The 27,471-nt window shown below is 33.7% G+C and overlaps 5 protein-coding genes across 8 annotated transcripts; 1 reads left to right on the forward strand and 4 right to left on the reverse strand.

Annotated features, from left to right (window-relative positions):
- Positions 1 to 813: 813 nt before the first annotated feature.
- LOC103830604 (protein MIZU-KUSSEI 1) lies at positions 814 to 3,379 on the reverse strand. The gene has a single exon (XM_009106416.3). The coding sequence runs from the start codon at positions 1,723 to 1,725 to the stop codon at positions 1,051 to 1,053; it is 675 nt and encodes a 224-aa protein (XP_009104664.2). The 5' UTR covers positions 1,726 to 3,379; the 3' UTR covers positions 814 to 1,050.
- Positions 3,380 to 7,978: 4,599 nt separating this feature from the next.
- On the reverse strand, positions 7,979 to 10,483 carry LOC103830605. Its single transcript, XM_009106417.3, has one exon. The coding sequence runs from the start codon at positions 9,377 to 9,379 to the stop codon at positions 8,747 to 8,749; it is 633 nt and encodes a 210-aa protein (XP_009104665.2). The 5' UTR covers positions 9,380 to 10,483; the 3' UTR covers positions 7,979 to 8,746.
- Positions 10,484 to 14,156: 3,673 nt separating this feature from the next.
- Positions 14,157 to 15,720, reverse strand: LOC103830607. Its single transcript, XM_009106419.3, has 4 exons — positions 15,480 to 15,720; positions 15,158 to 15,388; positions 14,875 to 15,090; positions 14,157 to 14,790 (listed from the first exon to the last, which is right to left on the reverse strand). Exons 1-4 carry the CDS (start codon positions 15,480 to 15,482, stop codon positions 14,476 to 14,478), a joined length of 765 nt encoding a protein of 254 aa, XP_009104667.1. The 5' UTR covers positions 15,483 to 15,720; the 3' UTR covers positions 14,157 to 14,475.
- A 121-nt stretch (positions 15,721 to 15,841) lies between these two features.
- On the forward strand, positions 15,842 to 20,698 carry LOC103830608 (glutathione S-transferase T3-like). 3 transcript variants are annotated; one of them, XM_009106420.2, is made up of 5 exons: positions 15,842 to 16,176; positions 16,484 to 16,678; positions 16,763 to 16,900; positions 17,001 to 17,112; positions 18,473 to 20,561. In XM_009106420.2, exons 2-4 carry the CDS (start codon positions 16,484 to 16,486, stop codon positions 17,100 to 17,102), a joined length of 435 nt encoding a protein of 144 aa, XP_009104668.1. In that variant the 5' UTR covers positions 15,842 to 16,176; the 3' UTR covers positions 17,103 to 17,112; positions 18,473 to 20,561. The 3 variants fall into 3 exon arrangements, with proteins under 3 accessions (XP_009104668.1, XP_033131606.1, XP_033131607.1); XM_033275715.1 differs by having other exon boundaries at positions 15,940 to 16,176; positions 18,473 to 20,698; XM_033275716.1 differs by having other exon boundaries at positions 15,940 to 16,176; positions 17,001 to 20,561.
- A 4,191-nt stretch (positions 20,699 to 24,889) lies between these two features.
- Positions 24,890 to 27,305, reverse strand: LOC103830609 (protein PIN-LIKES 3). Of its 2 annotated transcripts, none has more exons than XM_009106422.3 (10): positions 27,075 to 27,305; positions 26,683 to 26,856; positions 26,529 to 26,608; positions 26,329 to 26,453; positions 26,114 to 26,235; positions 25,891 to 26,034; positions 25,732 to 25,824; positions 25,549 to 25,649; positions 25,218 to 25,456; positions 24,890 to 25,150 (listed from the first exon to the last, which is right to left on the reverse strand). In XM_009106422.3, exons 2-10 carry the CDS (start codon positions 26,818 to 26,820, stop codon positions 25,026 to 25,028), a joined length of 1,167 nt encoding a protein of 388 aa, XP_009104670.1. In that variant the 5' UTR covers positions 26,821 to 26,856; positions 27,075 to 27,305; the 3' UTR covers positions 24,890 to 25,025. The 2 variants fall into 2 exon arrangements, with proteins under 2 accessions (XP_009104670.1, XP_009104671.1); XM_009106423.3 differs by lacking the exon at positions 27,075 to 27,305 and adding an exon at positions 26,964 to 26,989.
- Between the last annotated feature and the right edge of the window lie 166 nt (positions 27,306 to 27,471).

The raw sequence follows: 27,471 nt of genomic DNA on the forward strand, positions 1-27,471 counted from the left end.
TTAAAGATGTGTGGTTTTTGGGCATATATATATGTATGGAAAATTCTCCACTCTTGAGCTAGCTTTTGGGTATGAGTTAGGCCCATCACTATCTTTCGGGTGTGAGTTAGGTTCATCACTAATATGAAGGTCAAATAAGAATAGTTAAAGATAAATAAACGAAAAAATAATGAACTTCAGTGAGGCAAAATCTCTATTATCATGAAAAACTAGAGGTGAAGAAGGAACGATGCTCTGGTTCGGTAACAAAGTAGACATCGAAGCTAAGCCAGATTCTTCTGTCATGTGGTTGTTGTTTGGTCGGGCATTGCTTTCAGTAATCGCGTTTGATCAGCTTATCTTCAACGCACGTGCATGTTCGTGCTTTCCACGCGCCAGTGGCCCCTAAATGATTCTCAGCTTTCAAAGAGATTACAAAAGCAAGATGGCAGGAAAGGAGTCAAAAGCAACGACACACTAAACCCAATATCATCATCTCCCTAGTAACAATCAATATTCATAATATTGATCGATGATTTATATTTGTGATCCTTATCGCAAATGATAATACGGATGAATTATTAGGTGATACTACATAACTACCTTGTTATACTTATACCGCACCATAGGTAAACCCCTTGTAGATATTTTCATCAATAAATGAAAATATAAAATGAAAAATAAAAGAGAGAACTAAAATACCTAAAAGATTCATGAGAAAAAATTATCACATATATCAATAATGATTAGTGGAGTTTTAAATATTACATTTTAGTTAAGTAATTAATTTTTATTTTTATTTAGTTTTGATATGCTGTTAATTTCGTAGAATCGGGATCTATAAACTTATTCCACCATTATCTAAAATTATCTGAGGATATTCCACACACTGTTACAATATACCACCCTAATATATAAGCTATAATAACATCCGTAAACAGTAAACACTATTTGTAACTAAACCAAAGTTGTAAAATATACACAAAACCGAACACTAAATAACACATCATCAAAAAAAAAAAACACATCATAAGAACTAGATTTTTTCATAATCACAAGTTAACAACTATATCACGATCTCAAAAGAAAAATGCTAAGCTCCTGTCCATAGCTACCCTCTGGGTTAACCATATGAAACGCTTCCGAGTCGCTAGACCCCGTGACTCGCTCAAACTTCGCCCTCAAATACAACGTCTCGCCGTTTGGAACCACCCCTGCGCCAACGGAAACAGACTTCATCATCCGAAGAAACATGACGTCGTTTTCAGTTATCTCTCTCTTCACGGCGAACCCAACTTTCCTTCCGTTGCAGTACATAGACCAAACCGGCACGTCTAAGATATCAGACCGGCGGTTGCTTTTGCTCCGGAGAGCGATTCGGAGAAAGCCCTCCTCCATCTCACGAGCTAGAGCCGCCGTGGGAACGGCTAGCTCGAGTAGGAGGAGAGGCGGCTGAGAGAACGGATGAGTGTCGTCTTGGAGGCAAAAGCTGACGTGGCCATGACGGTGGCCGAAGAAAGTTCCGGTAATAACTGCACCGGTTTTGTCGGAGGAAGAGGAAGAGACGGTGTCGTCTTGGTCGGAGGGAGGAGATTGGTAAGTGCAACAGTATGGGAGTAAGCACTCGATGAGGGACCGTAGGGTTAGTCGGAGACGGACTTCACGGGCACAGTCAACGTTGGTCGGAGAGTTAATGACTCGTAGATGGCTGCTTCTTTCTCTTCCCAAGTCTGCCATCGTTCTCATATTGTTGGTACTTTGATGGTGTAAAGTATATAATATAAGAAGAGAATGAGTTTGATGTAGAGAAATGAAAGGAAGTTTGATGATATACGTATATATAGGTCTGAGGCGTAAATGGATTAAATATTTTTTTTAATTGTATTAACTTATTATTTTATTTGGGTTAACTTATCACTTTATAAAGTGATATAATAATGGATAGAGAATACATATTACACGTGTGTGCTTTCATCGTTTCTGTTTTCGAGTAACTGATTTATTGCTCCTCCTTAGTTTGTTCACCAAACGGGTGTAAACTTAGCTGAATTAAGTGTCACGTTTAATGTAATTGGGAAACTAGATATCCTAAATTATGGAAACTATAAATGATGTTGATAAGAAGGGAATAGAGGGAGGTGATGTAATTGGCTGGACTAACAAGACATGGGCTCACTTGTAATGTAATGTAGGACAGGTCGATGCGTTTGTGATTTTCTTGAACTGTTTTGTTTGTTGTATCTGCTTCTGTAATTTTCTTTCATTTCTTTAATAATGCTATTTTTTTACTATGGAAATATGCTAAAAATATGCATATTATAAGTTTTTTTTTCTTTCTAATATGTGCCTTTCTCAGTAGACTAATTTAAATTATGTTTTGAAGTGGATGTATAGTATACATACGCTGTTAGATATATCCAGTTGTGAATTTGAAGTTATGTAATAAGGGAAGCAACGATTGTATTTTATCGCTAGGTTATGTGCATTTGTAAATTAATTGTGATATGTCAATATGTACCATATACCACCTTTTAAACAGCATATAATATAAATGAATTTCCCAAAGAACAAGTTTTGCTTTATTTGGTTATTTTTTGGAGTTGAGAAAAAGATGATCTAGTAATGGTGATTGTATACATAAAAGTAACATGGCAATGAAGGTATTGAGCGTGAGATGACCGGAGAATAAGCATGCATATTCCAATGACCATATCGTGAGTTGTTATTCTCTTTAGAGAATCTCTAATTCGTTGTTATTTTTATTTCTATAATAGCAATTAGAATTAAAAGTATTTCAACCCAATTTCATTTCTTTTTTTATAATAAAAATTGTTATTTTTTTCTATTTATAAAGTAAAAAATAGTATTTCTCTATTTTTATTATGTATTTAAATATTATTATTCTAGAAGAATACATTGGAATATATCTCAATTTTACTATAGAATTCTTCTAATTTAGAAATAAAAATAGTAAAAATACATTAGATATAATGTAAATTATAGCAGATATGCAGTTTACATTAGATATGCAGTTTATTTAATACTTTGTTTACTACATGATAAGCGTTGTCCAAATATGCGCGCAGATTACTCCCATTTCCTTACAAAGTATATGAATCATATATGATGCAGTTACATGAAATCTTTATAACAATCAAAGAAATGATAAAAGAGCATATATATTCATATCAAAGCGAGGAAATTTAATATTCCAATGTTCATACTCATGCATCGGTACTGTGTGAATTGTCATAACTTGATTCAAATACGTGTGTATGAGGCTATGAGCTGCAGATAATTTATTATATTTAGCTTGTAATAAAATGAACCTTTTTTGTTTCCTGTGAAAGTTGTTTTACCTCACCCGGAATTTTCCAGTCTACCTAGGACAAACTATAAGAGCATTTCCAAATTATTCTATTTTTAAAACAAAAGAAAGAAAGAAAGAAATATATATATTCCTATATATATATATATATATGAATATATAGGAATATAATACATAGAGAAGTTACTTGAAACTCTATTTTTTTATGAAAATAGAATATATATATATATATATATATCTATAAATATAGGAATATATTATATTTTATTTCTAGTTTTTATTTTAAAATAGTGTAGAACTAAAGTAAAATTTAACTGCATTATGAAATTATTTTAATTTGGAGGAGAAAGTGTTTAACAACTAGCGCTCCTCGAGAGCGAAACTAAAAACGGGTTAAGAATCTATTTTAATGGACTGATAGTGGTTGTTCAAAAAAATAAATGGGCTGATAGTGTAGAGAGGCCACTTTGTGATTCTCATGCAAGCAAGAGCCGAAAATGTGCCAAGCAAGCTTACTAATTAAACGATTCCAAATTCCAATCACTCTAATCTATGGATTATGAACAAAAAATCAAAAGTCAAATTCGCGTTTATTTCCTATCTACAATTCAAAACAACCAACTTACTAGAAGTATAAATTTACATCGAATTTAAAAAATCAATTAAACTGATTCAACTTAAACAACTTATTTTAAATATACTGTATCAGATAATGCTAACGAAGTAGTAATCCGACCAGCAACTGAACATGTATAACTGGCAAATTAACATATTGAAAACGAAAATCAAGCAGTGGTAGGTAAGAGAAAAAAATGGACTAAGGTGCAAACCTGTTAGTATTGGATTTGAGTCATGCTAAGAATTAAGTTGTTATTTGTTTAGCTACACAAGATAGAATAGAACAAAGGGATGACAAAAAAAAAAAAGGAATATATTATATTTTATTTCTAGTTTTTATTTTAAAATAGTGTAGAACTAAAGTAAAATTTAACTACATTATGAAATTATTTTAATTTGGAGGAGAAAGTGTTTAACAACTAGCGCTCCTCGAGAGCGAAACTAAAAACGGGTTAAGAATCTATTTTAATGGACTGATAGTGGTTGTTCAAAAAAATAAATGGGCTGATAGTGTAGAGAGGCCACTTTGTGATTCTCATGCAAGCAAGAGCCGAAAATGTGCCAAGCAAGCTTACTAATTAAACGATTCCAAATTCCAATCACTCTAATCTATGGATTATGAACAAAAAATCAAAAGTCAAATTCGCGTTTATTTCCTATCTACAATTCAAAACAACCAACTTACTAGAAGTATAAATTTACATCGAATTTAAAAAATCAATTAAACTGATTCAACTCAAACAACTTATTTTAAATATACTGTATCAGATAATGCTAACGAAGTAGTAATCCGACCAGCAACTGAACATGTATAACTGGCAAATTAACATATTGAAAACGAAAATCAAGCAGTGGTAGGTAAGAGAAAAAAATGGACTAAGGTGCAAACCTGTTAGTATTGGATTTGAGTCATGCTAAGAATTAAGTTGTTATTTGTTTAGCTACACAAGATAGAATAGAACAAAGGGATGACAAAAAAAAAAAATATATTCCCTCTGTTTCTAAATGATCCATGTTTTGGAAAAAAACATTTGTTTCAAAAAGATGTATATTCTATATTTTTTATAAAAAAATTATAAACTTTAAGAAAATTAATTGGTTTTATTAGATTACTATTAGTTAAAGTTGTTGAAAATTGAAAACTACAGAAAACGATAAATTTATTATAGTGATTTCATACGTTTTTTAATATATGTAAAAACTTTAAAAATTCTATCTTTTAAGAATGGAGAGAGTAGAACAAAGGTTTAGGTTTCTCGGAAAACCTAAAGTCAAATTAGTCGTCGGTATGCGTAAAACAGAGTAGTTGGACTTCGGTTTAGACATCCCTAATTTTTTTTAAACATATTAAAAACGTTTTGGTTATTGTGACACTGATTGAAAAAAAAAAAAACATCAATAATTTCTCAAATATTTATTTTAAACATTACCATACCAACAACATATCGACGGTCCGATCTGATGGTGAAAGAAACAAAAACGAGTTACCTTTCTTTTCACTTTTATTAGTTATTTAATTATTCAGTCAGAGCGTTGAAATTTTGTTATAGTATGATATTTAAGATTTTGGTTTAAAATCACACCAAATTCACAAACTAAACCTTAGCCTATGTAGGATAATGATCTAAATATGAATATGCATCCGTATGGACTTGATTTAGATATCATCTAAGAAATGCCTAGCAATCATTCCAAGAAACTAAATCTTAGCCTATATATGATGTAATTTGCCTTTAACTGGATGCTAGTCGTCTATTACGCCAAGGACGACATACTTTATACTACTTTGTATTTGTTTTGAATGAATAAATGAGATATATATTACAGTTCATTAAACTCTTAGATTATCTAATCTTAGATGTATAAGAAATTATAGATTCAATTTCATTAGAAAAGTTTCTCTCTCTACAAAATAGTAAATTTAAAAGAGTTTAGATTTCACTTTTTAAGAAGATACGAGCTTATAGATCTAAAATTACATAGTCATTCCAAAAAAAAATCATTTTTAAAGAAAATCGACTCAGGTGGACTTAAGTTTTTATTTTCCGGATTGAGTTTTCATTTACTGGATAAAAAAACAGTACATGTCAAGTAGAACTCAGAAAGAAAATGAAGTCAATTTAAGAATTAAGTAAAATATAAATCTTATACTTAACCAGCTAAATAAGAAGGTTTACATTGACATATATTCCGTTCATTTTATTTTAGTAATCGTTTTAAGTTTATTCACATATATTAAGAAAATATTTAATTTTGTATATTTTTAAAATAAAAATATCATTATTCATACACATAATCATATTTCAACTAACAGAAAAATAAACTCAAAAATATTATTAATAAATTTTACATTGAAATTTAAAATAAAATTTTAGTTTATAACAGTAATTAAAGCGAAAATATCTATTTCAAATAAGATAAGGTTAATATTGTTGCCGCCAGATACAAACATGTTACTGTCGGATACTTGTCGGCCATAAAAGAAAAGAATTGGAACATTCCCATTTCTTGGTCCAATAGAATAAATCGAATCTTAGGGTTCACACAATTTCCAGTTTTTTTAATATAGACTTTTTATCGTATTTATTAAATTCACGACGAAACTTTGAGAAAAAGACCAAAATAGCACTAAATCAAGTTTTTGTTCCCAAACTAGCACTCAAGTCCAAAAATCACAAAAATACCACTCAAGGGGTGGGGTTTAGGGTTTAGAATTTAGGGTTTAGGGTTTAGAATTTAGGTTTTAGGGTTTAGAGTTAAGAAGTGAGGTTTTGGGGATAAGATTTCAAATTTTGAAAAATAAAAAAATTTAAATTTTTCAAAACATAAAATGCTATTTTGGTCATTTTAGTTTTTGAGTGCTATTTTTGTGATATAAACTTAAAAAGATGCTATTTTGGAGATTTGCCCCGAGACTTTTCAATAGCTATATTTTGGATGTGTTATGAGATTGAGACCAATGAGTCACACGGGAAAAGGAGATGAGTTTTGGTTGCAGATTACTTGGCTGAGTGAAAACAAATTATATGGAAGACATGGTTTAGGACCATCCCATAGTACATAAAAATTATCTCTACATTTTACTTAAAAGAAAGTAACTTTATTATAGAATTGGATTTGTTCTAGTAGTTCACTCTATAATAGAGTGGAACATAGACAAATATTATTATTTTACTCTATATTTAGAGTAAAAAACAATATTATAACAATGGTTCCTGTTTTCTTTTTATATGCGACAGAGTGGTACAAGTCGTCCAACTTAAAAAATTTGAATTATAAATGTAAATGTGGATTAAATTTGTTCTATGCGAGGCATAGATCACTCAAATTTGAATCGTATATATCCGCAAATTCGTAAATTAAAGAAATCGTTTTTAAAGAAAAATGATCTTCTTCTAAAATAATTATAGATTATATATATATATATATATATATATATAATTTTATGATTTTAAAATAAAATGGTTATTTTTATAGTTATTAATATTATCTCTAAATCATGCATATTATCCACAAATGTAGATGAAACCCATGATGGTATAGTATTTAGCCTTGCGGATCAGATAGTGAATCAAATTATTTTAAAATTTTTTTTTAATACGTATCGAAACGGTGCAGGCGGGGAGAATTTGACCGTTTCCCATCACGATTAACGTACGCAAATCGTCCATTTTCAAACTGAACTTCTTAGATCAGGTTTAGTAAACAAGTAACCGATTAGGTAACCGAGCTTGGTCATGTAATATTGGTTTTTCTTAAGTAAATATTAAAGAAAATCTGTTTGTTAACTAAGTATAAGTTTATGCATGTTGACAAAAAATATAAGTTTATGCATCACAGGATTTGGTCTATAATATTGGTTTTCCTTAAGTAGAAAGGTACAAAAAGACTGAACAAAAAAAATCAAAAGTCTAAAGCTTAATTTGATTAAACTTGGACTTTATCAAGTTAAATACCATTGGCTGTTTACATCTTGTCTTTTTCCAACCACACAAACCCTTTGCATTAAAATTCCAACTTTCTCTCCAAGTCTTTTGTTTGGTTTTGATTATCTTTCTCTATAGTTTTTTTTTTTTTTTTTTTTTTGCAACTGATTTTTTCTCTATAGTTCCATGTCTAGTAATTTTCAAGGACTATGCTAAAGAGGAGACTGGACTTACCATATTTCATCCCTCAAATAAATAAATAGTTTTTTTTTGTCTATACTGCTTTAAACATAGAATCAAACATCAAACCGGTGAGACTGATGACTGGTGGGCTACGGACCAAACTTATCAAATGTTCGGCAGAATCTAATCATATCTTACATATTCAGAAAAATTACTGATCAAGTACGAACCATTTAAATTGACTATAACCAAAGCAACTATATTTTCAAAATTTTGAAAAATTAAACTAACAGTATCCGAAATACCAGTGTGTATAATATAATATGCATTTATCAAATTTTGACCAAGGAAGAGTAAATATCATTGAACAAACTTTACACTAGTTCATATCATTTTGAAGATACGAACAATAAAGTTAATTAACTCAAAGTATGTTTAAATATATGCATGTTGTATCTTCATGAAAGTCCCACAGTGTGAATGTTTGATACGTACTTGATTTATAGCTTATAAGCTAGTGCGCATATATTATTATACATGACATAACAAAACGGGAAAATATAATATCACAGAAATAAAGTGAACACTGTAATTTACAGAGAGTTTTTTTTTTTAAATTTCAAACATTTTCTTTTTTTTTTTGTAAAAAAATTTCAAACATTTAACATAACAATAATTTCCGTAACAAAAAAAAAAAGGTATTCTTAGAGAACTAAAAAATGTTTTCTTCGTGGATTGTTGAGAGTCTTTTAATCGACCGAGCCGCAAGCTTCCTAGCTTTCCCAGACGCATATCTTTTCAATTGCCGTACCGAACCGGACCGGTAATAACTGATTGTATCAGTACTCTTAAACTGCGTCGTTTTATTCGGTAGGTTTCCCTTTTGCATCATCATCATCGAACTTCTATTAACGGCGACGAGCCGTTCGTTAGGCTGATTCAACGTCATCACCGGAGATATCCTCCCGCTCTTGCGACGGCGATTTTTATTCTTCGCAGCTTTCTCCATCGCGACGCTGGCTTTCACCGCGAGAGCCGCCATGTCGGACGCCGTGAGACGGTACTGACGTTTGGAGACAGGGAGAACGAAATATATTTGATCCGCCTGAAGAATCTCCTCCGGCTCTATCGCCGGTATGAAGTCATCGTAATAGAGAGAATCTGAATTACATAGAAAATAAGAGGAAGGCCGAGAGGAAGACGAAGAAGCCATTGATTCTGCTTCAAGAACCTGTGAAGCTAACACCGGGACATTGTATTCCCGGAGATCGCCGTTAACCGTCACGATTTTAGCCGCCGGAGAAGAATCGCAGTCGCTACGACCAACAGATACACAAAGACCCATTTGAGTTTTTCTTTCGAGTCTTTAGGTTAAAAACTTCGGAAAACAAAACTTGAATTCTGATCGCTTGAGAGAGAGTAATTGACAACTAAGAGATAGAGAGAGGACGCGTAGAGACAGAGTATGTTACAGAGAGGATATAAATAGACCAAGATGGGGACGTAAGTCGTAAGCTATATTACCGAACCGGCCGAACAAAAAGGAAGAGACAAAAACCAGTTGCGGTTTTGTCTTTTCTCAAACCGGTTGCTGACGCGTATGCTTAGCTTGTTAGTTGACTCTTGTCTTACACGTATTTATGATATGCATGCACCTTTCTATTAAAGTCACAGAATATTTTGACTAACCTAAACAAGTTAATTTAGACAATATTGCTTAATTTTGTAAGATCAAGAGAAAAATGTAAAAAGTGATCAAACTGATCATATATTTAGTTACTGGAATTTTCGTTGATAAAATTTCTTCTATTGTTATTATTGTTGAGAAAAGGGATTGCACAACCAGTTTTTAATTTTCTTTTTACTCAACGTGTGAATACGATTGGTATGGTTATTTTAGATGACTGCATTGTACAGTTGTTTGTATTATACGTGGATGTGCGTTTGTATAAATGGTCTTTCTTCTTATCTATCTACTCTGTAAAATTGACCTACAAAGTCTATTTAATTGTGTTACAAAAAAAAAAAAGTCTATTTAATTGTCAACTTACCCAACTAGAAGGTACGCAACATAAAATTTCAAAATAAAATCTTCACATTCAATTTATGTAATAAATTTTTTATACGGTTCAAATAAAAAACCATATTTAGAACCGATTGTACGCGGCGTTCGTGTGGACGGAACTATTTTTGAAATAGAAAAAGAAGTTTGAATTCAATATATGGTGAATTGATTAACGACTAATCAATTAAATCGCTGGTTAGATAACAGATTCGTTGACAAAAAAATCTATGTACGGATGGATTGTAGAGAAGTCAGCAATGATGTGGCTCTTAGCCGTAACACGTGACTAAAATAAGCAGATAAGGAGACCAACACAATAAATAAATAAGCGTGGGGAATAAGGAAACCACAGCAACTTTTTTATTTTCTCTCTTTCTTTTAATGTGAAAGACCATACTCCCTCCGTTTTTTATTATAAGTCGTTTTAGAGAAACTTTTTTTGTTCCAAATTATATGTCGTTTTCGGTTTTCTATGTAAAATTTATTAATAATTAATATTGTATGACCAATGGTAATATATCTTATATTTTTCTATTGGTTGAATTGTGGTTAGGTAAATAATTAATGATGTTTTTGTTTAGAAAATATAAAAAATTAATGGTTTTCTTAATCTACGTGCATAACTGTAAAACGACTTATATTAAAAAACGGAGGGAGTAGCAATTTGTTGACTCACCAATACCATGTGACATTTTGATAAAATAGAGAAAAACAATTTGATATCCCAAGTGGTAAAAAAAACAAATGATCAATTATGTATGTAAGCCGTGAGTTTCAAGTGACTTTCGTAATGATAATTGATAAATAAATGTTCTACAACTATTTGCTTAAAAGTATCAACGTTATAATCTTTTTGACAAAATATCATTTTATAATCGTGATATGCGCTTCCGCAAAACTCCCGTGATTTATGAGATTTAAATATACTTCTCGTCGATATCTTTTAAATTAAATAACAAATTTGAATTTTATTAAGAACTTCTCATTGCATCTTAATGGAAACTATCATTTTTATCTTATTGACAATCTCTCGGGGCTTGGTGTGTACTCACGTCAATCATGAATTTGATTTTCTCTTGGAACTAAATTTATCAACTATTTGGCCAGTTTGGATTTGAGTTTCGGCCCAATTGGTTTACATAATGGACCGTAACATATGATCGATCTATTCCTGGTATTAATCGGAAGTTATTTCAAATTTTGTATGCTTTCGAACTAGTCTAACTCTGTAGTACTAAGTGCATTTTTCCCGGGACCAACTAGATTAGCCAATAAGATTTATAAAAAAAATTATCATTTTATATTATACTTATAAGTACTTGCAGACTTAACATTAGTTTAACTAAAAGCTAAAAAAGCACAAAGGAGACACCGTACTTATTTAATTATGACATTGAACTGAGTAAACTCGAAAAGGTCACAGGCCATGCAAAAGGCACAAAGGATTCACGTGTTCACTCGTTGACTTTCAAAGCAATGCTACTGACTACATATAATACACTATCACAACCCTCAATTTAAACTTCGTTAAACCTAATGAACAAAACAAGATTTTCCAGTTTCATATTTTTTTTTTTTGGTAATCATGTTAAATCCAGTTTCATATTTTTTTTTTAGCATGATAGTGTATATATATGTAGATTCTTTTTTTTTTTTGCAACTCTATATGTAGATTCTTATTTCGTGTGAAAATGCCTCAAGAACACTTATATGAAAGGGATCAACTATTAGTAATTAGTTTAATTAATAGGGAATGAGACTTCTACGGTATCATATTAATTAATGTTCCTACAGGCTACAGTCATATATCAAGTTGATCGCAACTATATTAGATTTCATCTGTAATTTTTTTTTGTCAGCTGATTCATTTGTCGTTAACTAAGATATCTTTATAACTTTAGTAATGACAGCTTGCGGGACGCGTAGTTATCATTTAACTACAACAAAAATGATTAAAGATCGAGAGAATTTCGTAAATACACGCTCGTTGCAGATTTTTCGATTTGGCAACTGGCAGAAGTCTACAAGTCAATTAACAAACAATTCGTAGACATCTTCAAGTAAATGACAAAACATCTAATGTGTAGTATTAGATATCTACCGAAATAGTACCTAAGCCGTTTTGCTTAGATATAACCTCCTTGCACGTCTACCATGTTCCTTGCCAAAAAATATTCCTAATTTCTGGTTTATCTTATAACGTGATCGTGCCCACAACGAAATAATTCGAGCGTTGCACGGGATGAGATTATTAATTTCGTTACTTTTAGATAAAATACATTAAGTCTCTTTAATCTAGATATCAATTCAGTTTTAAATTGTTTTTTTTATTCTTAATCTCTTAAAATATCACTACCATTCTAAATCTATATTTATTTTGGTTTGTTCGGTTAAAATGCTTAAGGTTTTTGATTTTTTTAGGCGATAAACCAAAACTATTATTATTTGTTTGGTTTCATGTTATATGAGTTTTTGACAGTCATGACGTCAAACCAATAGTTTCATATTATAATTTCTAAATGCATTCAAAATCAAATCAAATCTAGATAATAGTTGAAGAAAAAGAAAAGAAAATTATTAAGACAAATAATTTCTCTAAAATTTGGTCGATGGTGAAAGAAAACATTAAAAATATATTCCAATTTCAACAATTATTGAGTAAAAAAAAAGATATGCAATGATCTGAGATACGCAATGATCTGTTACTAATTGACTCAAATTTGTTTATAAGTTCTGTTGTTTTGATATGGAACTCTAAACTAATCATCTTTAAAATGTGAGAATATCTGACTTGTGTGTTTTATAAAATGTGTCATGTAATATCTTAGCAAATCGAAATTCTATGTGAGTTTAGTATTTGATAAAGAGTATTGGAGTATATTGCGTAATCGAGTTTGAGAAGAACTGTCAATTAGTTTCTTTCAAATTGTATTTCTATGTAAAACTTTTGTATAATCCGTGAAATCCTGCATGTAAATTTTATATTGACAAAAAACTATTATATTAAGACAACAATTTGGTTGAGGTTTATTTAGAAAATATCATTACAATAAATTTGTAAAGTTGGTTTGAGAAACTCTCTACATGTGACACGTCAGCGTACTTATTTTTGAATCGCTATGAAACTGACACGTGGCGAACATAGTATGAACATATTAATGTCAAATATTTCTCTTTTAATATATAAGGAATCTCTTTTTTTAACGTCAAAATGCCATTATATTACTTAAATTTGAGGTGATCTAGATAACTAAACCGAAATAAAATAACCAATAAAATGTAACTCCAATCTCTTAAAAGTCTTAATTGAACAAATATTAGAGATAACTAGGCGATCCTAGAAAGGCCTAAAGTGGGGGGTCAAAGAGATGTTTGTTTAACTTTGTTAGCCGTATTGGGCTTAAAACGTTGTGTTCCATTTAACCACCCTGTGGGCTTTGCAATTACTCGAAATTTTGAAAGTTGCACATTTGTTTTGTTTAGTGATGAGTTTTGCTACCTTGGTCAACGTGATAAGAAGCTGATATAGTGATATGGAGGCTTGTGGCAAAGTGAAGAGAAACACGTGATGATTAGTTGTGTTGAAGATAACCTTTTAAAGCAAAATAGAGGGTTTGTTATTACGAAGTAGTTGGACGTATAAATAAGACCAAGTCTGTTCTTCATTTTTATGCATTATGTGATTGTATCTTCTCAGGCGATATGAGCTTGAAGATGATAATCAATCCGATCAACGCGAGATCTGCATTTCAGTCAGTATTAAACAGTTTCTTATTACTAAACGTTGCCATGCCACAACACATTGTACACGTAGTGCAAATAATAAAATCATACATGTAAGTGTTACTTCCACATCTCAAAACCATGTTCGCCACAATTTTATATATTTGATGGGCAGGTGGACAAGGAAAGAGCTAAGGAAGTGAGGAGAGAGCTACTATGACTCCGGTCGATCTTAATTTGTTAATTTGGTCAACTGACCAAACATGTTTTTCTTTTTCAGAAATGTACATTACACAAATGTAAAAGCAAGTAACGACAAGACGAACTAGTCATGAATCATGATCATAGTGTACCACAGTATACTTGCTATTTTATTGTCACAGTATTACACCGTATACGCTACAAATAACATACCACGAACCATCTTTCAAACGGATGCTTACAACAAAATCTACATTAAAACGTATTTCAATTTCCTGAGGACTATAAACTTATACCATACATTTATAAACAAATAATATGTATAAATGCCATCTTAAACTATCTACTATTCCTAGCTTCCAAAAGAAAGAAAAAATACTAACCATTTACAATATAATGACCGCATTTTGTAATATGTATGGCGGTTTTCTATATAGTACTTATTGTTAATATCAGAACGGAGCACGGTGTGGTACACCCTTCCGTCTGCTTGAGTTCCGGTGATTATATATCGGCGGTGTTCCCGGAGAAAGATTAAAACCGCTTTCATCACCGGAGCTCGTACACCGTTGATCTCCTGAAAAGTAATCTGACTTAACGGTGGTGCAGATAAGAAGACCACTCATCAGACGGTTGAAAGCACACGTCTTACGTATCTTAGTTGGTGTGGTCGCCTCATCAGATTCCGACCCACCTAGATACTCTCTCTCATGCTTCCCTTTGAAAGAGAATGTTAGACTTTGATTCCCTCTCTTCATCCCTCCAAGCTGAATCACCAAACAAGGGTAACATGGTCAATTTAATAAAGATACTGAAACTGGTATACAACAGAGAGAATATATTCTATTTACTTTGCAACCAAGAGAGCAGAAACGGTAAGAATCAAGAAGGCTTCTGAAACATATTTCACAAGTATTGGTAACGCCTTTGCCGATTCTTGGCTGAGGACGTTCGTTCAAGAACACGATCCTTGCGCTGTTGATTATATATGTCTGAACACAAGATATGTCTATGTACTTCTGAATCTCGTTTACCCTCACAACGTTGTGGTATGATGATCTACGTATCTGAAAATATATTAGATATTTTTAGTACTTTTCTGTAAAATTTAAGAGAATATTTTAAAGAACGCACCTGAAGGACACGATGGTTTTTGTGATTGACCAAACAGTAAGAGCAAAAGGCATCGGAAGTGCAGTCAAGACAGAACATGTTGCATTCGCTTTTGTTGGAACCGGCGTGGATCGAACACGGAACGAAGTAGTTTGCTCTTAGCATTGGGATTAGCCATGGTGGACTCCGATAATGACCTTCTTCTTCTTCTTCTTCTTCTTTTTCTTCTTCTTGTGCTCTCATCATTGGTTCCTGGAGGATTTTAAGACCAATTCAAGAGTGGTAATATAAGAGCCTGTGGAGAGAAATTTTCAAGAAGAGTAAGAAGGAGAGAATCAGTCACCATGATTTTCTTGTGGCTGCGCTTATTGGACCCAAAACTCTTGAGGTTTTCGATAGCAAGCGTGACAGTGAAGAAAGAAGCAGATTTGATTGGGAAGACTAAGAAGAGCTAGATGATTTAAGTTAGTGGAGGAGGCGGCTGCTATAGCTGAAACGAGAGATTGAGAGTTTTTTCTTGGTGTGTTTTTGAAGTCGGTCACAATAATTTGAGGTTTATAATATAACTCGCATGAAAATCAATCCGCTTTTATTCGTGCCTTTGTAGTTATCATTAATTACTTTTTTTTTGCCATGTACTACTTACTATCTACTTATTTGACAAATCAATGTCTCTAATTTTTCTTTTAAGTCCATTAGAGGAACACGTATAAGCTAAGGCCATCAGCATTGAGAGTTCATGAGGGGTTCATGGGCCCGGGTTCATAGGCCCGGAAGGCAAAAATAATTCAAAAATTAGGTTTATTTTCGCGACCCGCCTCTTATTACTGACCCCGTATGAGCCCGGTTCATGCCAGGTGTCACCCACCCATTGGAAACGCGATCGCGAGTTCACGAGGAGGAAAGCGGAGAGAAAGCATTTCTCTCATTTCTCAAAAAAAGCTAGGGTTTCTCTCCGAAAGGCGATTTTGGTGCGACGGTGACCGTTCTTCACTTTCCTCTATCTACTCGACGACGGAGTGTCTCCTCTACGAGCCCAGGTGAGTATGGAGTTGATTCACGGTTTAATCAAGCGTTTATCGTGTCGAAACCGATGTGGGGGACTCGAAATAGATTTTGTGGTTTCGAGTTTGGGTTCGAAATCGGAAAAGGGGTTTTCGCTATATGGTTTTAAAACCTCATGCGGGGTTCGATTTATCGAAATTTAGGGTTTGTTTATCTGGGATTTGAAATCGATTTGGGGGTTTCGAGTTATGGTTTTAAATCTGCATGTGGGTTCGATTTATGGGTCGTTTCATCTTAGTTTTTCGTGATTATTTCGTAATCTGTTTTATCTTTGTTGTTTAGATGGATCCCGTGGAAGATAGAAGAAATACAAAGCGGCAGGAGGAGTTCTACAACAGTATGGGACACGTGGCCGATTCAGAATATGGGATTCCCAGGAGGTGTCCCTGTGGTGGGAGAATCCGAGACGAGGTTCGCGTGAAGGAGAAGTACGACACTCTGCCTGGGAAACGCTTCTTCACGTGCATCAACTACGAGGTAAGAGATACAAGTTTGTGGGTTCGAAGATGTATAGATTATGTTTTAGTGACGCGAGTCTAATGTGTTTATGTTGTCAACAAGGCTGATGGGTTTCATTACCGTCAGCCTTGGGTTATAGGTGTGCAGGAGGAGGTCGAAAGTCTGCGTAGGCGGGTGGAGAAGGCTGAGCAGGTGATCAAGTTGGTGCCCAATCTCAATAAACATATCGACACAGTTGAGGTTAGTGAACTTTTTAAGAGTATCGAATAGGTACTGTAAAGAATTGTAAAGTTTGGTTATTTTTAAGTCCGTAACACGGTTTGTTTGTTTCCATCTGCAGGCAGAGGTTAACCGCCTCAGTTTGGCGGTTGATAACCTCACTGCTGAGATTTATTCTCTCACTGTGCAGGTCGCAAATCTGGAAAAGGTCTGCTTCGAATAAAAACCTTAAGGTAAACACTCAAGCTTAACTAAGCTTAACTGAACTGAAGTATTTAGCTTGCTCTGATGAATGCTGAACTAGAGGTGAACTGAACTAGCTAGAGTAGGTAACTGAACTAGAAATGAATTGAACTAGGTAGACTAGGAACTGAAAAACATTAATTATCAGTTGGTTGGTTGCTCTGATGAATGCTGTTTTGAATGCTCTTTGTCCACTTCTTGTACTAGTTTTTTAAAACAGATTTGATGTGTAATGAATGCCGTTAGAGAACAACTTGTTGTGTAATTAACTTTAATGAATTTTGGTGGTTAGACTTACTTTAATTGCTCTCTCTTATCAAAGCACAATGGTAGTTTAAAAACATAGTTAGAAGTAAAAAATCTGAAAACCAAAACCACGTTTAAAACATCACCCCAAACCAAAATGGAACCGTTTTCTCTAGATTCTCCCGGGTTTATGAACCTTTTATCTTCCCAGACCAGTCAACCCATAGACGTAGGGTCCATAGGCGTAGGGTCTTCTACTGTTCCAAAACCGGTGGAGAGGAAAAAGTGGACAACACAAGAAGACATTGTTCTGATCAGTGCTTGGTTGAACACCAGCAAGGATCCGATAGTTAGTAACCAGCAGAAGTTAGGGTCGTTTTGGAATAGAATAGCAGAGTACTTCAATTCAAGCCCTCAGCTGAGTGGCTACGCTCCTAGAGAGTGGAGTCAGTGTAAGCAGAGGTGGGGTAGAGTTAATGAGCAGGTCTGTAAGTTTGTGGGTAGTTATGAGGCGGCATTGAAGGAACAAGCTAGTGGTCAAAATGAGAACGATGTCATGAAGTCTGCCCATGATATCTTCTTTAACGACTACCAGCTCAAGTTCACTCTCGAGCATGCGTGGAGGGAACTGAGGTTTGATCAAAAATGGAGATCAAACTCTGTTTCCAGAGATGGTCCAAAAGAGAAAAGGAAGGAAGCTGCGGTTACAGAGCCTGAGTTGGAAGAGGTTAGGCCTCCTGGTATTAAGGCTTCCAAAGCTGCGAAACGAAAGAAGCACGGGAATGAAGCAGCTCTTGATCAGATAGAGAGCATACTAGCAAAGAAAACTATCATATCAAACCGGAAAATCCTTGATCGTCTCTTAGGAAAAAATGCAGATACACTTTCTGATCAAGAAAGGACACTCAAGAATAAACTGATTTCCGAAATGCTTTGAGTTGGTCAGTGGGTAATTTTTTGTCTGTTTTGTGTTGTCTATTTCTTTTTGTTTTTTGAGTGTTGTCTAGACTAGAGTGTGATTTGTGATTTGTGATATGTGATTTCTTGAGTGTTGTCTAGACTTTTTGTTTAACTTTATTGATTCGACTCTGTTTTATGTTGCAGGTCACGGGTTGCAGGAGGTGGATGGTTGTACTTGTGTTCCAGTCACGGGTTCACGATTTCTCTGTTTCTTTTATGTACCTGTCTTTTAGCTTTATGTACCTCTCTTTTAGCTCTATGTATGTCGGTTTCAATCACGGGAAAGTGTAGAATGTTGGATTTTTCTACACTTCTATCTTATGTAATCACGGGTGTATGTACCCCTGATAACTTCATTCACGGGTGTAAACATTGTCTCCCTATATATATTATGTTTGTCACTTCTCTTTGGCGATCATTTATAAAATCTCCAATGCAACTTCTCTTTCTTTCTCACTTGTCTTTGTGAAACACACTGCTTTCCTCATCCTCCTCTACACCAAGTCTCCAAAGTATTTGTGTATCGACCCACTGCTTTCCTCATCCTCCTTTACACCAAGTCTCTTTCCTTGTATTTAGGTAATCACATATCTTGAACCGTAGCTTTTTAAACGAACCGTTGTTTTTAAAAAAAAAAAGAACCGTTGTTTTTAAACGAACCGTTGCTTTTCTTACAAGTATCATGTATATTCTAATGTACCGTTGCTTTTTTTTAATATGAAACACCGATTTTGTTTGAAACATATATGAACCGTTGTTTTTTTATATGTATATAAAATACAATTTAAAGAAATATGTAATTATTTTGTTTAATTAATATGATAATAATTTTTTTTTTTTAATATGTACAAAGGATGTCTTCCTCATCAAGTGATGAAGTAGATGAAGCTTTAGATGAAATTGTCGACGAAGTAGTCGATAATTACATCGACTCAATGGTTAATGCTCAAATCAACAAGCCGAAGCGACGAAGTTATATCGAAAGAGAGCGGGAACTAGGACACAAACAACTATGGAACGATTATTTCGCGGAAAACCCAACATACCAGCCGGAAATGTTTAGGCGCCGTTTTCGAATGAACAAAACTTTGTTCCTTCGCATAGTCCAAAGCCTAACTAATGAACTGCCATACTTTCAGCAAAGAAGAAATGCTCATGGAAGGTTGGGGCTATCTGCACTTCAAAAGTGCACGGCCGCAATACGTATGCTGGCATACGGACAATCGGGAGATATGTATGACGAATATCTCCGACTAGGTGAAAGTACTTCACGTTTATGTTTGGATAATTTCACTAATGGGATTATACAATTGTTTGGAGCTGAGTATTTAAGAAGACCTACACCGGCGGATCTTCAACGATTACTCGATGTTGGAGAGGCACGGGGGTTTCCAGGGATGGTAGGCAGCATCGATTGTATGCATTGGGAGTGGAAAAACTGCCCAACGGCTTGGAGAGGGCAGTTTACACGTGGTTCAGGAAAGCCGACAATTGTCTTAGAAGCTGTGGCATCACAGGATCTTTGGATATGGCACGCATTTTTCGGTTTACCAGGTACTCTCAACGATATCAATGTTCTTGATCGGTCTCCAGTTTTTGATGACATTTTACAAAGTCGAGCACCTAAAGTTAATTTCAAGGTCAACAACCACACCTATCATATGGCATACTACCTTACTGACGGAATTTATCCGCATTGGGCTACATTTATCCAATCCATCCCACTTCCTCAAGGTCCTAAAGCAGTGCGGTTTGCTGAACGCCAAGAAGCCACTAGAAAAGATGTCGAACGTGCTTTTGGAGTATTGCAATCGAGATTTGCAATAGTTAAAAACCCAGCTTTACAATGGGACAAGGAAAAAATAGGAAGGATTATGAGATGTTGTGTTATATTGCACAATATGATAGTCGAGAACGAAAGAGACGGATACAATCAAATTGATACATCAGAGTTCGAGTCGGGAGAGTCAAGCAGAAGTTCCCAGGTGCGAAGAAGAGAAAGTTTGAATGGCCATAATTTCCTTGGCATTCGCACTGAAGTTCGAAATTCCGATAAACATAATCGTTTGAAAGCTGATCTCATCGAAAATATCTGGCAAATGTTTGGTAATGTAGATGATTGATCGTTGTATGTTCATGAATTCTCAATGTATTGAATAAATTTCTTTTTTTAATATATTGGTTAATGTAATCAATTCTTAATGTATTCAATATTTTAAAACTTATTATATTTTATTCATTTATTTTCAATATAGTAAAAAAATTGAAAATAAAAAAAATAATATTATTTTATTTCTATGAACCCCTTCTGCAGGTTCACCAATGCAGGAACACAATCGATAGAGGTTCACAACTATTTAAGGTCCCACCCAAAAAATAATAAAAAAACCTTATGAACCCCAAGAGGGGTTCACCAATGCGGATGCTGTGTCTGTAGAGACCCCATAATTAAAGGAACTGAAAAAGTAGTATGACTGAACTAATAAAAAAGGAACATTGCTCGCACATGAATACAAAATTTACGCCAAAAAACAATAAATGTTTAATTGTTTGGAATAAATAAACATTTTTTGTCGTTTGTGCCTTCAACATATCAAGCGGACCATATTATAATCTGTTGAGTGTTTTTTTTTAACTTTTATGAAGTTAACAATAGGTAGATGTACTTACGGCTCACGTGTGTGAAATACCATGATTTTTGTTTGATAATAGCCTAAAAGTGTTGTACAGTATTGTATATTTGAAGTAAAAAAGTTCTGGTTTAGAGTCATTCTAAGTGTCAAAACTCGGTGGGGGAACCAGTAAATACTTAAAATCCTCTCCCTTCTCTCTTCTAAGGTTTCTCGATAATCATGTCCGGTCACCGGCTCCGGCTGCTTCCATAGAGCCGGAGTCGGGTAGATTTTGTTTTGTATTGTCTTTGTGTCTCAATCGGTGTTGTTGCATGTCAATTTTGAAACCAAATTCTGTAGATCGTGGTCTGATCTGTTTCAGATTGATCGGATTTTAGCTTGGCTTGCGGTGGAGATACCGAATTTTCAAACTCAACGGTGTGATGTCTGCCTTTCTAAGTCTGCATGTTTCGTCTCCTTCTTGTTGGCTCCTTGGCTTCACAGCATCTCGATCCTTACTCCGTCTTGATTATCAAGGCTGATTCTGGTAGCTGTGAGGCGATTCGCTCCCTGTCTTTAACCCAGAGGTTTGATCGAGCCTCATCCTTGTTGTGCTTCTTCTTTGACGAACTTATGTCGCTTGATTCGACTTTCGCCGGGTTCCGGTTATAGCTTATGAAACTGCATGTTCTGTTTCTCCGGGATTTGAAGCTTGTTTCTACTCAGCCTGCGCTATTCACCATGGGAGGTTTCAGTTTCGTGTTCTCTTCATCAAGAGCCGTATGGAGTTTAGGATTCATGCAGCTTAGGAACTTTCATCTTTGTCTTCGCTAATTGCTAGCTTTTATTTTGGATTTTAGTTTCAAAATTGTCATGTCTTTGGTTCCAGGGATTGAATATCATCCGCTGGCTATGGACTCCGGGGGTTCGTGTGAACTCGTCGGCTTTGGTTTAATCTTATGGTTGATCTTGTATTCGGTTAAATTGTATGCTCCTGTAATCATGTGTATTTGGTTAATATGAATATAATCTTTTAGTGTGAAAAAAAAAAAAGAAGTAAAAAAGTTCCATTCAGATACTCTTAAAGAATAAGTAATTCAATTTTTTTTTAAGAAACTTCAGCCGACATCGATATTTTTAAGTTCAAATATTAGTTACGTTCTATATGTTTTTCAACTTTATCTTGAATATTTTTCCGATTGACTTAATTTTTTTTTTTAAGTTTCTATTGCACCTTCTTATTTGAATACGTGATAGCTTTGTTTCAAGCTGGTGAAATATATGGATAGATAAAGACAACGATGGAAATACTATGCCAATCAACTGAGATTGCGTGAAATATCATCACTCTTATCATGAATATAATTATCTACTCCCTACACTAGAAAACTATGCAATATGCAATTTCCCTATGTTGTTTCTTTTTCTTTCAGTTACAAAAAGTTGTTTTTTTTCCTTCTAGCAGAATGTTCGCTACTTTCTACATGTATCTCTCTAGACTATTAATATTGAAAGTAACAAGCCTTCCGAATGACATCCTATAAAATAGTATGTTAAGTAAATTATCTAAAATGTTCCCTTTTCCGTTTCATATGTTTTTAGGTTTATTTTCTGACAAAAACAGAAAGAGACAAATGGACGAACACCTAAGCAAGTACAATATTTTATAGTATATTATACAGATGACAGTGAGTGAATCATCTACACATTTAATGTACTACTTTCGCGAAAGAGACCGAATCAATAAACTATGTACATGGAATATCACAAAGAGATTACAAATTTACAATAATAATAATTATTATTAAGAAGAGAAGTGTGAGTTGACTAAAAAAGAAGAACAGAAGTGTGATCCACGTAATCAGATTGTAGCTTTTTTTTTTTTGTCACGAACCATCAGATTGTAGCTATCAATAGAAAATTAAACATAATGTTCAAAATCTTGGGAGAAAAGTCGACGATCTTCGATCTTATCTCTTTCCAACTACACAAAAAGAAATAAATTATTTTTTCTCCTTTTTTTCTGGTTTTGTTTGTATTCAAAAAGTTAAAAAGAATGAAACTTTGGGACTGTTGTGGAAAGAAGGCGAACAAAAGGAGCAACGCACTGTTGACCGACCTGAGCTGAACAGTCAACGGCACGTGACCGTCGTCGTTCTCTTACATCAAAAGAAGGTCGAAAGTAAAAATGACTAAATGCCATAAGTACGAACCGAACCGTCGAACCCTGAACCAACTTTTATTTGTATTGCTGCATCGACTGTAAGGTTATTAGTTATTACATTACAGGTTTATACACCAATCTTCAACTACTACTATACAACTCAACAGATACAATGGCCACAGTTTCTGTAAAACTACAAGTGTAACTAAGTAGAAGAATGAACTTAACTGGTTTGTATAATTAACCGATTAAAGAGTAAAACATAATTAGCCAAACTATATAACCCTCGTACCATATCAGCCAATCTATTGAAACTATACAACCCTCATTACCATTGATCATAGTTCTAACCATTAATCTACACTATTTTTGTCTCTATTGGATTTAGAAGCTACTACTATCTTTAAAAGCGCAGATATTTGTTGTTGAACCATTTTAATAAAATTTGCATGAATTTATAAATTTTTATAAGAAAACAAATAATTTAAAAGCTATTCTATAATAATGTTTGAGTTTTAAAAATAGACTTCATATTCGATCTAGATCTGTGGTTGAACTAGTAGATCCAGTACCTTGTATATTGTCTTGTACAGATTTACTGAAAAAATTGTTAAGTAAAAATCAGACCGAACCTGGTAAAAATCTAAAAACTCACTATTAATCTGCGATATGTTGCCATTGATCAGATAAAAACACAAAATATCAGATAATATTAATTTTCTTACAAAAATTAGTCATATACGTTTTAATATTACATAAAACTTGTGATTTCTTAGACTTGGATAAAAAATTTATTATGTCATCCAAATAAAAAAATGATAATATAAAAAATATATTGATATGACAATATTAGTTTATTTTTGTTATTAATAACCTATTTTAAGTTTGTATTTTTATTCCAGATTAAAAATTTATGATAATTTAAAAAATATTTTTAAACACTCAAAATTGCCATATCAATATTTGTACATAATGATATAGTAAATAATATTATTTAATTTTTGTGTACATCACTCATTTTTGATAGTTAAATAATATTATAAAAAATGATATTCAAATATGTATATGATAAGTGATGTAGGATATAGGGTTTGAGTTTATATTGAAAATATGCATAATATTTGAATATTGATACAAAGATTTAAGAAAATAATATTTTGATGTCATTATGTTTGTTAATTTATATATGGTTCATAATATACGTAGGTATAATATTTAAACTTAGAATATTTATATTAAATTTAAGGTTAAGATATGTTATAAAAATATGTAGGTCCAATATTTATTTATTCATTTAGATGTATCCGTATGCACATAACCAAAAAAATTAACAAATTTTAGTATGCAATTCCCCTTGTAAAATAAATATATTTTGGTAGCTTTACAATTTTAACCAAGGATATAGATCATGAATGATCCTGTTTTAATAGTATTGATATATATTAGAAAGGATTTTGCAACGTAAATTAACTCTATGGTATAGAGCTCCTGAAGTTCTTGGGGCCAACTATTGCTCTAGGGCTGTGGATATGTGTATGGATGCATCTTTGGTACATAATCTATATGTTACTACTCTGTAGATTTGCCTTCAGTATCAAATCTTTTGCTATAAAACTACAACTAACTTTGTTTCTTTACCATTAAGAGCTGAACTTATGACCAATCAAGCAATCTTTGGTGAGGACTCTGAGCTCCAACAGCTCCTCCATATTTTCAGGTAAGTATTTTGTCTTCACTTGTCACCCACTTACTTTGACAAACATAACACAATTTAAAGCATATCTCTAGTGTGCTTCTCGCACTATGAACCCTCTTACCTTTAGCATATATCTATTCTATAATCATGGTCTTCAATAATACATGATGGAAATTCAAATGTTAAATAAATGGAAAAAAACATACACATAGCAACTGTGGGGACTTAAGCCACAAGCCACATGAAAAATGTAGGCCAAGCAGTGAGTGAAACCGAAGCCAAACCATAAGCCCATAGCATAATCACTGAGCATTCACTTTCCCCAGCTCCAAATAACTGAGTTATCGTACCTGCCAACAAAGCTATTAAGTCAGTCAATACAATGAAGTTAAAAGGGTTGAGCTTGCAGCAACGAACCTAGACTCATTGCTGGTGGGACAGCATACTGAATGAGCAGAACAAACTGGTACAACGGTTCTGAGGTAATCAAATCCAACTTGTATGCTCCTCTAACGATTAAAACACCACTTATAGGCAGGAGAATGTAACGTGCAACCAAGACGCCAACAATGCTGGATCTTTTCATTCCTGAACTCCTCATACCTTTGAGTAGGTTTCCTCCAATGATCAGGGTCGTAGCAGGAATGGCTCCATCTCTTCAGCCAAAAGAAATAAGAAGCTGGGTTACAGCTTTAGAATGAGTGAGATTTTTCCTATGATAACTTGTCTATTATACTAGTTCAATTACCCCACTAGAGTAACTGAGTCTTGAAGCACTCCAAGAGGAGCTACGTTGCCGATTATTAGCTCCCTTACAGGATTAATGAGACCAATCACAAGCGCGATTATCTTTAAACAAAACCAAAAAAAAAAAACAAGAAATATTAGTTAAAGTAGTATGAATGTTGAAAAGGGACAGTGAAACACAAACCGCAGCAATAGTTGTTGGAGCAAATATTGTACTTAAGTTGACTTTCTCTGACAGTGAAACCATTCTTCTCTTGAATCTGTCCCACCTCCCAACCTGTCACATACTCATACACAACATCACCATCTGATGAATGAGTAGTTATTGATCTAGTAATGAGACCTTATGGTTATCTTCTTCTTCTTCTCTGGAAGAGATCAGGGGGACTTTGCAGTTGGATTCAATAGAAGGTTGGGTTTCAATGACAGAGTTTGATAGCACACGCATAATATTGTAAACGTAAGTCCAAATGTAAACTGATCCCATCTGATAACATTACAAGTATATATATCAATCATAATGATATATATACACTCATAATACCTTGGAGAAGAAGAAAACTTACCGCCATGGAGAGTGCAACATAACCCATTCCATACTTGTTGCAGTTCTCAGGATCTCCAAATGGACCTCCTTTATCTTTACAAACAGCTGGGATTATGATTAATGGCATGTTTCCCAAGTTACCTGTTTAGGGTTTCATTAATATCATATCATTAAGCAAAAACAGAACAAAAAAAAACACACAATCTGAAATAACAATCCAGCCTAATAACGAACCAGCAGCACAACAACCAACAATGAGACCACGAAGATTGGATGGAGGCTTAGTGATGAGAATAACAATCCAGCCTAATAACGAACCAATGATGAATGTGAGCAGAAGATTAATCGGCATGAACCACCTGACCAGAAATATCATTATTCATTAGGATAAACCAGAGAGCTAAACTCCTGATGAAAAACCTCAGGTGACTTACATTTTCACCAAGCTGTCATATGTAACACTATCAGCTAAACGGCTTCCAACAAGCGATGGATTAAACACATAAAAGACAATCTATACAAAAAACAAACAAACACAGATTAAAGTAGATTTATTAGTAAGAGAATAAAAATTTAATTATAACGAACGTCGTTCAAATATTTGCGAGCATCTGGACCAAGAAGATTGACTCCATCCAGAGCCATATAAAGTCCAACTGATGTTATCAGCAGAATCTCCACCACTGGTTTTGATGAAGTTATGAACAGATGCAAAAGCTTCAACATCTCTACTTCCACTTTTTATTTCTCCAAAGCTAATACCTGCAAACATAATCCATATACCCATAACTTCGGTTGTTGCATATGAATTAGTGGGACTCCAAGAAAACAGAAAACGAAAACAGAGCTTGAAAAATATTCTAGTAAACCTGAAAAATATTTCTTTGGTAGCAAATAAATAAATATTTGTAAGACCATTTTAGAAGTATAGATGGATGGATAGATAAAGAGATAGATAGAGAATCCGGAAAAATCCAAACCTGCACACTCAGGCCTGTGCACACTCTATCTCTTTATAAAAGAGAATATGCGTCTCTAGAGAATCCACACGTGATGGCCAGTGGTCGCCTCTTTACTCCATATTCTTGGGTATGGGATGAGACTTTCATATTTTTATTCTATAGAATATTAGTTTGATTTTAACGGTTATAATTAAATATGCACAACTTGGTATCCGCATGACTCGAGTCAGATTTGTACCCTCTTTCTTGTGTTTGTTCCGTATGAAATAGTTCAAGACATAGATTCGTAGTCGTAGCTCTATAGCTCTTTGTTTGATTCAACCGTATGATAACTCATAAGTTTCTGAACTCTTACTTTTACCAGAACCAACAAGAAAAAAGGTTTCAAATTATAAGGACTTATCTACATATATTA

The sequence above is a fragment of the Brassica rapa genome, chromosome A07, assembly GCF_000309985.2.
Source record: "Brassica rapa cultivar Chiifu-401-42 chromosome A07, CAAS_Brap_v3.01, whole genome shotgun sequence".
In the NCBI taxonomy this organism is placed as follows: Eukaryota; Viridiplantae; Streptophyta; class Magnoliopsida; order Brassicales; family Brassicaceae; genus Brassica; species Brassica rapa.

Bases quoted from the DNA above. Each gene is read 5' to 3' on its own strand.
- LOC103830608 (XM_033275715.1), top strand. From the start codon at position 19,183: ATGTCTTCCTCATCAAGTGATGAAGTAGATGAAGCTTTAGATGAAATT.
- LOC103830604 (XM_009106416.3), bottom strand. From the start codon at position 1,725: ATGAGAACGATGGCAGACTTGGGAAGAGAAAGAAGCAGCCATCTACGA.
- LOC103830607 (XM_009106419.3), bottom strand. The intron at 15,091-15,157 runs GTGCGTTCTTTA...ATATATTTTCAG, and splicing joins AAAACCATCGTGTCCTTCAG to ATACGTAGATCATCATACCA. The intron at 14,791-14,874 runs GTAAATAGAATA...TTGGTGATTCAG, and splicing joins TCTGCTCTCTTGGTTGCAAA to CTTGGAGGGATGAAGAGAGG.
- LOC103830605 (XM_009106417.3), bottom strand. From the start codon at position 9,379: ATGGGTCTTTGTGTATCTGTTGGTCGTAGCGACTGCGATTCTTCTCCG.
- LOC103830609 (XM_009106422.3), bottom strand. From the start codon at position 26,820: ATGTTGAAGCTTTTGCATCTGTTCATAACTTCATCAAAACCAGTGGTG. The intron at 26,035-26,113 runs GTAAGTTTTCTT...TAATGTTATCAG, and splicing joins ATGTTGCACTCTCCATGGCG to ATGGGATCAGTTTACATTTG. The intron at 25,650-25,731 runs GTTTGTGTTTCA...TTTTGTTTAAAG, and splicing joins CTCCAACAACTATTGCTGCG to ATAATCGCGCTTGTGATTGG.